The following is a 12,134-nucleotide window of genomic DNA, read 5'->3' as shown; positions in this document are numbered from 1 at the left end:
AAATTATACATAATATCTGCCAATAGAACTTAACCAAAAAGTGCATTCTATACATCCAAAAATATAGAAAATATAACAAATCAAATCATTATTCAACCAAAAAAATAATGTCAAAGCAATAACTCCAAGGCCAATAATAAATAACACGTTATCTCCTCCGATTCCGCAACATGTCTGGTTGACGAACGGCCGTTCAGAAACTAACTGAAAAGCGCGAAATGAAAGGTGCAAACTGAAAAGCGCGAATCAACACTCACCAAACTTCTACTAACATGAAATTAGCAGAAGGAGCCCAAAGGGTGGCGCTAAAGAGCTGAAAAACAACGTAGTACGTCACTACGTTCGTATTTGTTGGCCAACAATTCTTTGCCGTTTGTATGCAAGACAAATTTTGGCCAACGCCCTTCGGACAAAAGTCCATGGTTTTGTTGGCCAAAAATCCGATCGTGTGTACTTAAGGCTTAAGCATTTGATGGCTTGACAGTTTTGTTGATAACTCAAGCAGTTGTGATGTTTATCATTCACGGAATGCCTTGATGTATTGCAGAAGAGATGTTCTATCTCTCTCCTGCAATAACGGCTCTTTCAGGGAGATGTTGAAAATAGGGGATTAGGTTGTGTTTTTGCTTCCTGATCACCTATCAATGCCACTCAGAATTGATAACATAGGCTATGGGTGGAGGTGTACACACTGCAGTATTAGCGTGCCTCAAGTTGAGGCAAAAAATAATGCTGCCTGCAGAGTTTGTCAGGTGTTGATGCTTTGCAGCTGCCTCTATTCATTTCTATTAAAACACACCACAAGCACACTGTAAACACACTATAAATGCACCTATGGCATTTACATCATGTTTAACGCACGGTTGTAAAACATCAGAAGTGATCACTTCCCATTTTAGCCTTGTAAAATAAAAAATAAAAAATAATTTCCCAGGGCATCACTGACACAATGCTTCACCTGGGCAATGCATCTGAAACACTCATTAACTACTTCAGCTCCGGAATTTTTACCCCCCCTTCCTGACCAAGCTATTTGTTGTGATACAGCACAGCATTACTTTAACCACTTCAGCCCCGGAAGATTTGCTCCCCTCAATGACCAGCCCATTTTTTGCGATACGGCACTGCGTAGCTTCAACTAACAATTGCGCGGTCGTGCGACGTTGTACCCAAACAAAATTTGTGTCCTTTTCCCCACAAATAGAGCTTTCTTTTGGTGGTATTTGATCATCTCTGCGTTTTTTATTTTTTGTGCTATAAACAAACAAAAAAAAATTTGAAAAAAACATAATATTTTGTACTTTTTGCATCAATAAATATCCCCATTTTTTTTTTTTAAAAAGCACATTTTTTTCTCAGTTTAGGCCGATATGTATTCTTCTACATATTTTTGGTAATAAAATAAGCGCGCGCCTGCTATCCCGCTTAAAAAGGAGCCGACGTACAGCTACAACGGTTCGCGAGAACGTGCCGACCTGCCGCTGTATAATGATGGCGGCTGGTCGGAAAGTTTGCGCAGTTGTGCAATGCTGTACCCATAAAGAAAAAATTTATTGTCTTTTTTTTCCCACAAATAAAAAATTTCTTTTGGTGGTATTTGATCACCTCTACATTTTTTATTTTTTGCACTATAAACAAAAAAATGCCCGACAATTTTGAAAATAAACTATATTTTTTACCACAAAACACATCCAATAAAAAAATGTAAAAAAAAAAATCAAATTTCTTCATCAATTTAGGCCAATATGTATTCTGCTACATGTTTTTGGTAAATCCCAATAAGTGTATATTGATTGGTTTGCGCAAAAGTTATAGTGTCTACAAACTAAGGGATATATTTATGGAATTTCTATTTATTTATATTATTTTTCTACTAGTAATGGCGGCGTTCAGGGATTTATAGAGACTGCGATATTGTGGTGGACAAATCGGATACTGATACTTTTCAAGTTTATATACGCTGCGCTATGAGAAGTGTCAGCCTGAATACTAAAATATTATACTAATAAAATAATACTTATAAAGTGATAATAGTGCAATACATGAAAATATTAATATTATAATATAATAATAAATAACCATGCGATATTGTGATAGAATAAAATAAAGTGACCATGTGCAATCATGTGATAAATGTCTGTATGTTTAAAAACACAAAAGTCCATAGGATCATAAAAAGCAATTGATCCAAATCTCCTCAAGATAGAATAAAATGAAAGTGCTTCAATGTGCTGTGCAAAGTTCAAAATGATCCAAAGACATGCTGGTAGGTTAATTGGATCCTGTCTAAATTGTCCCTAGTATGTATGAATGTGAGTTAGGGACCTTAGATTGTAAGCTCCTTGAGGGTAGGGACTGATGTGAATGTATAATATATATGTAAAGCGCTGCGTAAATTGACGGCGCTATATAAGTACCTGAAATAAATAAATAAAATAAATAAAATGACAATCTATAAGTTCTCCAAAAAAATCATGCGATTCGGTAAATGCTGTGAAGGTGATCCGATAGCAAGATGCTGTATTCTCAGGGGCGATCAAAGGGTTAAATGTGAGCCTAGCTGGTAGTTCTGCCTGTATACAGAACGATCCGCGGACATCTGGTCCGGAGTGAGCCGCTGCCGGTGCACACTCGTGCCCAATACCCAAAAGTGCAGGATCATGTATATATCTACGTGATGCTGCACAGCGCAGCTGCCCTGTAGCAGTAAAATTGCTATGGAGCGATCGGCAAGTGGTTAACGCTATAGGTGCATTAATGCACTTTAAAGCAGTGGCGGCTGGTGCTCCAAATTTTTTGGGGGGCGCAAACAAACTGAAAAATTCTGAAAAAACCCAATCAATTGCAGCCTCACTGTGCCCATCAAACACAGCCACTATGCCATTAAACGCAGCCACTGTGCCCATCAATTACCGCCACTGTGACCACCAAACACAGCCACTGTGCCCATCAATCGCAGACACTGTGCCCATCAAAAACAGCCACTGTGCCCATCAATTACCACCACTGTACCATCAAACACAGCCACTGTGCCATCAAATGCAGCCACTGTGCCATATCAAATGCTGCCACTGTGCCATATCAAATGCTGCCACTGTGCCATCAAATGCAGCTACTGTGCCCACCTTATGCAGCCACTGTGCCCATTTTATGCAGCCACTGTGCCCCATCAAATGCAGCCACTGTGCAGCATTGAATGCAGCCACTGTGCCCATCATATGCAGCCTTACTGTGCCCCATCAAATGAAATGCAGCCTCATTGTGCCCCATCAAATGCAGCCTCACTTACTTACCTTACAGGCAGCTCCGCAAGGGCCGTGCATTCCACGGAGCTGCTGACGTCACTTCCGGCTTCCCTGTGGAACAGGGAAACCAGAAGTAACCTCTTAACTTGAACAACAAAGCTCCTGCCCGTAGTAATACTACGGCGGAAGCTGCTCGGCGCTTTGGAATGCGCCGCAAATGAAGCGCCTCGTCTGCAATCTCGTGATTGCATTGACGTGGCGCTTCCCATAGTGCACCGTGTCCGGCGCCCGAACACAGTGCACTTAAAGAACATTTTTTTCTATTTTTTTTTTTTAAAAGGGGCCTTTTTTTTGTGACTGCTGGGAGGGGGGGCAGCACCCGTGCTCCCACTACATTACACTTAACACACACTCTTCATTAAAAATACTAAGAATATGATTATTATTTGGGCAGTTTCACACTGGGGCGGTGGGAGTGTCGATGGTAAAGCGCCGCTAGTTTTAGAAGAAGGGGTTAATACTGCCCGTGTAGCTCTGCTGCCGCCTGTTTGCGCAAACCAATCAATATACGCTTTTTGCGATTATTATTACCAAAAATATGTAGAAGAACACATATCGGCCTAATCTGAGGAAAAAATTTGCTTTTAAAAAAAAAAAAAATGAGGGCTATTTATTATAGCTAAAAGTACAAAATATTGTGTTTTTTTTCAAAATTGTCGCTCTTTTTTTTTATATTTATGTTTATAGCGCAAAAAATAAAAACCACAGAGATGATCAAATAGCACCAAAAGAAAGCTCTATTTGTGGGGAAAAAAAGGATGTTCATTTTGTTTGGGTACAGCGTTGCACGACCGCGCAATTGTCAGTTAAAGTAACGCAGTGCCAGATCGCTGGAGATCTTGTGTTTCTGCTAAGCAGAAACATGGATCTCTGTCTTCCTCCAGCTAAGCACATCCCCCACACAGTTAGAAATCACTCCCTAGGAGCACACTTAACCCTTTGATCGGCCCTGATGTTAACCCCTTTCTTGCCAGTGTCATTAGTACAGCGACAGTGCATATTTTTAGCACTGATCACTGTATTCGTATCACTGGCCCCCAAAAAAGTGTCAAAAGTGCCAGTTAGGTGTCCGATTTATCTGCTGCAATGTTGCAGCCCCGCTAAAAAACGCTGATCTTCGCCATTGCTAGTAAAAAAATTAAATACATAAAAATTGCCTAAAAATATCCCATAGTTTGTAGACGCTGTATCATTTTTGCACAAACCAATCAATATACACTTATTGTGATTTTCTTTACCAAAAATATGTAGCAGAATACCTTCTTTTTTTCTGGGATATTGCCCATGGCAACCTGCACAGCCGTTGCTCCTAGCAAATGGAGATTCAGCGAGTCAGGAAACTGTACTTTGCTTCAGGACCACTGAAGGTTAAAACCTGGGGGAAAGGGACTTGTGTGCTCTGCCTATTTGTGACTGTGTGCCCAAATCAAGTGCTGTTGCCCATAGCAACCAGCGGGAGCTGCTGTTGAGTTAAGTGCTGCACTGCAAACCCAGTTGCCCCAACCAAGGCTGGGACGGACACTTGAGCTAAACCTGCTATAAAGAACGGTGTTATGTGCTGTCACCCATGGCAACCATGGTGGGTGATCGCACCCTTGTATTACAAAGTGTATGCTATGTGTTGTCACCCGTGGCAACTACGGCGAGTGATCGCACCCATGGATTACAAAATGTCAAGTGGTCGGCTGAAAGCTGAAGAAAGTTACTGTATGCTGCAATGTCCTGCTGAGAACAGTAAAATGTGCACCAAAATGTCTGCTGTTGCCCATGGTGATCAGGGTAAGCCAGCCAGTCTATCAGTCACCCAACCACGGCTGGTCACACACAATCATATACATATACTTTTAAAAACATATACAATGCCTTGAAAAAGTATTCATACCCCTTAAAACTGTCCACATTTTGTCATGTTATAACCAAAAACGTAAATGTATTTTATTGGGATTTTATGCGATAGACCAACACAAAGTGGCACATAACTGTGAAGTGGAAGGAAAATTATAAATGGTTTTCAAAATGTTTTACAAATAAATATGTGAAAAGTGTGGGGTACATTTGTATAGCGCCCCCCCGGAGTCAATACTTTGTAGAACCACCTTTCACTGCAATTACAGCTGCAAGTCTTTTTGGGGATGTCTCTACCAGCTTTGTACATCTAGAGAGGGACATTTTTGCCCATTCTTCTCTTCAAAATATCTCAAATTCTGTCAGATTGGTTGGAGAGCGTCTGTGAGCAGCAATTTTCAAGTCTTGCCACAGATTCTCAATTGGATTTAAGTCTGTACTTTGACTGGGGACTGAGAGGGACTGAACTGCACAGCTTAAGTAACCAGCAGGACTGACGAACAGGATATCATCATCAGGTGAGTCACTGTGGAAAACATTGGAGCTACCAATAAACCGACAGCTGAGCGGCCTGCTCTGAAAAGGAAGGGCTGTGCCCAGCCCTGACAGACTTACAACATACATTAGAGTGTAACCAATAGGTGGCATTGCGGTCCAAGGAGGGAGGGACCCACAGCCCCCATATAGGGGGAAACCACTGGGGTTAAAATGCCATATGTTGGCAACAGAGGGAATTTTACACACACAGCAGCTACGTACATCTGATCAGCCAATTGTCAGCTCTCATATGGAAGTGATCGGCTGCCATCGACGGACCTGGGACTGGCATGGTGGGTGGCACTGGGTAGATTGGAGGGAGATTAGCAAACATTACCTAGAAGGAACCCAGAAATTAGATCACTTCCAGGTCCAGCTGTCACTTTGCCAGACCAGCAAGGGAAGAAGCTAATGGAATGTGATCTGCACTCTGTTAGCTTCATTGGAGGGCAGTTGATACATTAGTGGACAAAAGACCCCTGATGTCTCATTAGAGAGAACCTGTCACCAAAATAGCATCACATTGAGGACTTTTTGGCCCATATGTGATGAAAAATAGTTAGTGGAATTTAAAAAAGAAAAAATTAAAAATTACTCTCAACCACTTAAAATCCACCCGCAAAAAAGGTGCCTACACCAATTGCACAGAAAAGATTACCCGTCACCACGCACACCGGAGTGAGATCAATAATTCTAGGCCCACAGTAAAAGTGGTTGTAAATCTCAGATATGAAATCTGAACAAAGCACCTCCAGTATGTCTATAGTGTTAACTTGCCTCTCTCCAGAGCACTAAGGCTACTTTCCTACTGGGGCATCTGTGGCGTTGGTGGAGGTTTTCAGCCGCTAGCATGGCACTTTTAACCCCCCGCTAGGGCCCCGAAAAAAGGTTAAAACTGCCTGTAAAGCACCGCTGCAGCACCGCTTTGCCGGCGGTTCGGTGGCGCTACCCATTGATTTTAATGGGTAGGGGCGCAGTAGGAGCGGGGAATACAGTGCTGCATAGATGCGGCTTGCAGGCCTTTTTTTACCGTCCTGCCAGCGCAACGCTCCAGTGTGGAGCACTCAAGACTTTCACATTGGAGTGAGAGGAGAGGCTCTTTCAAGGCGCTTTGCAATCGCTATTTTTAGCGTTATAGCGCCTGTAAAGCGCCTCAGTGTGAAAGCAGCCTTAGTGTAATTTCTGTCTGCTGTCTCGTTCCTCTGCTTCAGCATGAGTTAATTTAGACAAGTTTTCCTGACACCAAGAGAAAAAGGTGACAGGGGAGGGATCTCCGTTACACAGCCCATGATTGACAGCCTCAGCTCTGTTCCTGTGTGAAGGGGGTGTGTCTCTTCCCTCCAATCAGCTCTCAGAGCTCTTTTACAGCTTGTAACTGCAGCTCCCTGCCCCCTGCTTTGTGAGTCTGTGAAAAATCCTTTTCATCTCTGTGTTTTACAAGGATGTACAGGACACATTTCTGCAGATAAACAGGTACAACTTATATAGGAGGATTTGTTTAATCTCTGTGTATCACCTGAGGCCAGTCACTTCACTGGGTATATGTAAGGGTTTACAACCACTTTAACTCTAAATTGATGATCTATAGGGGCTTTTAATATGAAAGATAGAGGGTTACTATTTCACATGCTGTTTTAAATTTTTACATGTTTGGTATCTATTTACTCAATGCAAACAGCGGCAGCCCGTCCCTAAGGGGCACACGGGTGCCACCCCAATATTCATGCATCCGACCCCCTGATCTACATGCTGGACGCATGGATTCCAATGTTTTTTTGTTTTTTTTCTTAAGCACGTGATTAGAGCCAGATGCTTTAACAGGCTTCAAAAAAGGGTGGGCTCAGGGCGCAGAGCACAGCCACTTGTGTGACAATAGTGAATAAATATTTGCCATTGTCACACTGATTCTCCTCCTGGCCAACCAGTAAGTGGGTCCTGAGACCCGTCACCTGATTGACTGAAAGGACAGGCGATCGTATTGGACACCTAGGAGGAGGAGGGAGGAAACCACCATGATGCAGAGGAGCAGGAGATGCGATGGAAGCTGCTGCCCGCCCACAACCTAGATGAGGTAAGTGCGGGGCTGGATGACTGACCGACTTTTTTTTCTGCACACATGTTAAAATCTGCATTTTTTGCTAGAAATTACTGTAATCCCCCCAAAAAATATTTTTTTTTCTGAAATCAGAGACCCTGGATAATAAAATGGTGGTAAATATAAATTTGTATGTTGCACGATATTTTCACAGTTATATATTGCACACATGTTTTTGGACAAGTGCACTAAAATGAATTTTGGAACAAACAATATTATACCGAATTTGTGGTAAAATATAAAAGATGGTGTTGAGTTGAGTAAATAGATACCAAACATGTCATAAATTAAAATTGCACACACCTTTGAAATTGCAGAAAACTTTAGTACCCACAATTCTCCATAGGTGACGCTTTAAAAGTCTTTACAGGTCACAAATTTGAGATTAATGCCGCGTACACACGAGCGGGTTTTTCCGACGGAATTCCGCTCAAGCATGGCTTGCATACACACGGCCACACAAAAGTTCTCTGAACTTGTTGACGTACAACACTACGACGAGCTGAGAAAATGAAGTTCAATGCTTCCGAGCATGCGTCAAATTGTTTCCGAGCATGCGTAGGAATTTTGCGTGCCGGAATGTGTACAGGCAATCGGAATTTCCGATCGTAACTTTTTCCGACTGAAAAATTGAGAACCTGCGCTCAATCTTTTGCTGGCTGGAATTCGGCCAGCAAAGGTCCGATGGAGCATACACACGGTCGCATTTTCCGATCAAAAGCTCTCATCGGTCTTTTGCTGGCCAAATTTCCAATCGTGTGTCCGAGGCATAACAGTAAAATATGGCCCTAGAATTATTGCTCTCACTCCGATGTTTGCGACAATATCTCACATGTGTGGCACAATTGATGTTGATGGTGTGTGTGTGTGTGTGTGTGTGTGATTTCAAAACATTTAAAAAAAAAATTATTTTATGACCTTCAATGTCTCCCCTGGACTCTAAGGAAGCTATTCAAGTACAAATTGTGTTTGAATAGTTGCATCTTCAGCTACACTCGCTGTGACCCTGGAAGTGGCGTAATACACGGTCACAGGAGATATCAGGGAATGGATGTTCCCTAAGTTTCTGTTGCTTTTACTGGGAACCTGCTTCCCATGATCCTGGGCCAGGAGAGCCCAGGAACGACTGTGGGTGCCACTGATGGTGGTGGTGGGATGCAATTTTGAGAGCCCCATAAAAGTTATTGGAGAAGGAGACACCCTTGGTTGGCTCATGGTCCCATGTAAACAAATTGTAGAAAATACATAAATCTTTACTCATCATGGATGTCCGATCTGAATGGTGGAAATGAAGAGCAGACTTCCTCCTCACCTCTCCTTCCTCCCATTGTAATGGTTGCAAAAATGAAAGTGAAAATAACACACAATCCTTAGACTCCACACTACGCCCAAATCCCAGAACATGTCTGCTGTGAAGGCTTTGCTTCCACTTCTTCTATGGCACACAAGTGAGTAAATCTTTATCTTCATATAATGTTTTCTATAGGTAGAGATCACTGAGCGTGTCTTCTGTATATATAGCTCCCAACTGTCCCTGATTTTGAGGGAGTGTCCCTGATTTGGCACCATGTCCCTCTGTCCCTCATTCCTCCTCATTTGTCCCTCATTTTGGTCCGATCTATATAGTTGTATATAAAATGCACTTTTTATCTTTCAAAAAGTGTTTCCCAGTGCTAAACCTTTCATCCAATTTCTAAATTGCTGCATTTTGTAAATTTTAAAAGCCAATGTAAAGGAATAGTATCAGTAAAAAAAGCACTTGTGGATCTAATGAACCTTTTTTTTGGTTCATTCTCCTTTAACCACTTAAGCTCCGGACCATTTTGCTGGCCAAAGATCAGAGCACTTTTTGAGATTCAGCACTGCGTCGCTTTAACTGACAATTGCGCGGTCGTGCGATGTGGCTCCCAAACAAAATTGAAGTCTTTTTTTCCCACAAATTTATTTCTTTTGGTGGTATTTGATCACCTCTGCGGTTTATATTTTTTGAGCTATAAACAAAAAAATGGCGACACTTTTGAAAAAAACGCTTTACTTTTTGCTATAATAAATATCCCCCAAAAATATGTAAAAAAAACATTTTTTTCCTCAGTTTAGGCCAATACGTATTCTTCTACATATGTTTGCTAAAAAAAATCACAATAAGCGTTTGTTGATTAGTTTGCGCAAAAGTTATCGTGTCTACAAAATAGGGGATAGTTTTATGGCATTTTTATTAATATTTTTTTTTTTACTAGTAATGGCAGCGATCTGTGATTTTTATCATGACTGCGACATTATGGCGGACACATCGGACAATTTTGACACATTTTTGGGACAATTGTCCTTTTTACAGTGATCAGTGCTATAAAATTGCATTGATTACTGTAAAATGACACTGGTAGTGAAGGGGTTGACCTCTAGGGGGCTAGGAAAGGGTTAAGTGTGTCCTAGGGAGTGATTCTAACTGTTAGGGGGCGTGGCTACGAGTGACATGTCACTCATCACCGCTCCCGATCACAGGGAGCTGTGATCAGTGACAGTGGGGGTCATTTACTATAGCGCCAAAAAAATTTCCTGCAGTACCAAAAAATAACTCTCAAAAAAGGCCAGAAAGACTTCAACTCTCAGAAAGTCAGCGCTAATGCAAATGGAAAGCAGCGCTATTGTGGCAATAATGCCTGTCAGATAACATATGCTGGAATAGTGGAAGTCAATGGGGCTCGAACCTGCAAAATCCAAAGTTCTCACTGAAGGCTTATATGCAAGTTCTTTGCCATAAAAAGTGTTTGGAGACCCAGGTCCTGCCCCAGGGGACATGGATCAATGCCAAAATTTTTTTTAAAAACGGACGTTTTTTCGGGAGCAGTGATTTTAATAATGCTTTGAGTGAAACAATAAAAGTGTAATATTCCTTTAAATTTCATACCTGGGGGGTGTCTATAGTATGCCTGTAAAGGTGCGCATGTTTCCCGTGTTTAGAACAGTCTGACAGCAAAATGACATTTCAAAGGAAAAAAAGTCATTTAAAACTACTTGCGGCTATTAATGAATTGCCGGTCCGACAATACACATAAAAGTTCATTGATAAAAACGGCATGGGAATTCCCCACAGGGGAACCCCAAACTAAAATTTACAAAAAAATGGCGTGGGGGGTCCCCCTAAATTCCATACCTGGCCCATTAGGTCTTGTATGGATTTTAAGGGGAACCCCGTGCCAAAATTTTAAAAAAAAAATGGCGTTGGGTCCCCCCAAAAATCCATACCAGACCCTTATCCGAGCACGCAACCTGGCAGGCAGAAAAAGAGGGGGGACGAGAGAGTGCCCCCCCTTCTGAACCGTGCCAGGCCACATGCCCTCAACATTGGGAGGGTGCTTTGTGGTAGCCCCCCAAAACACCTTGTCCCCATGTTGATGGGGACAAGGGCCTCATCCCCACAACCCTTGCCCGGTGGTTGTGGGGGTCTGCGGGCGGGGGGGCTTATCGGAATCTGGAAGCCCCCTTTAACAAGGGGACCCCCAGATCCCGGCCCTCCCCCCTGTGTGAAATGGTAAGGGGATACAAAAGTACCCCTACCATTTCACAAAAATCAAATGTCAAAAATGTTAAAAATGACAAGAGACAGTCTGCATCTCTGTGGTGTGAACCAGCCCTAAGTCCATAGCCATGCTCAGTGTCACAAGCAATATACAATATATTGGCCTAAGTATTGGGACGCCTGCCTTTAAATGCACATGAACTGTAATGGCATCCCAGTATTAGTATTGGGTTCAAAACTCATTTGGCCCACCCTTTGCAGCTATAGCAGCTTCAACTCTTCTTGTCCACAAGGTTTAGGAGTGTGTCTATGGGAATGTTTGACCATTCTTCCAAGTGCATTTGTGAGGTCAGGCACTGATGTTGGATGAGAAGGCCTGACCTACAGTCTCCTCTCTAATTCATCCCCAAGGTGTTCTGTTGTGTTGAGGTCAGGACTCTGTCCAGGCCAGTCAAGTTCCTCCACCCCAAACTCCCTCATCCATGTCTTTATGGACCTTGCTTTGTGCACTGGTCCAAATGATTTTGTGGAGGGGGGATTATGATGTGGGGTTGTTTTTCAGGGGTTGGGCTTGGCCTCTTAGTTCCAGTTAAGGGAACTCTTAAGGCGTCAGCATACCAAGACATTTTGGACAATTTCATGCTCCCAACTTTGTGGGAACAGTTTGGGGAAAGCCCCTTCCTGTTCCAACATGACTGCACACCAATGCACAAAGCAAGGTCCATTAAGACATGGATGAGCAAGTTTGGGGTGGAGAAACTTGACTGGCCTGCACAGAGTCCTGGCCTCAACCCGATAGAACACCCTTTGGCTGAATTAGAGTAGAGACTGC

At 42.5% G+C, this 12,134-nt stretch overlaps 2 protein-coding genes across 2 annotated transcripts in view; both read left to right on the top strand.

Annotated features, from left to right (window-relative positions):
• The window catches only part of LOC141148558 (uncharacterized), a gene marked incomplete in the record, with an annotated part of 670,733 nt that overhangs the window by 151,098 nt on the left and 507,501 nt on the right, over positions 1-12,134 (top strand).
• The window catches only part of LOC141148559 (uncharacterized), a 243,929-nt gene continuing 240,885 nt past the window's right edge, over positions 9,091-12,134 (top strand). The window contains exon 1 of the mRNA XM_073636113.1: positions 9,091-9,230. Coding sequence (XP_073492214.1) covers positions 9,185-9,230 — 46 coding nt within the window. The 5' untranslated portion in view covers positions 9,091-9,184. The remainder of the gene's footprint in view (positions 9,231-12,134) is intronic.

Source organism: Aquarana catesbeiana, linkage group LG06 (assembly GCF_042186555.1).
Source record: "Aquarana catesbeiana isolate 2022-GZ linkage group LG06, ASM4218655v1, whole genome shotgun sequence".
Classification (NCBI taxonomy): domain Eukaryota; kingdom Metazoa; phylum Chordata; class Amphibia; order Anura; family Ranidae; genus Aquarana; species Aquarana catesbeiana.
This window is presented reverse-complemented; position numbering and strand designations above follow the sequence as displayed.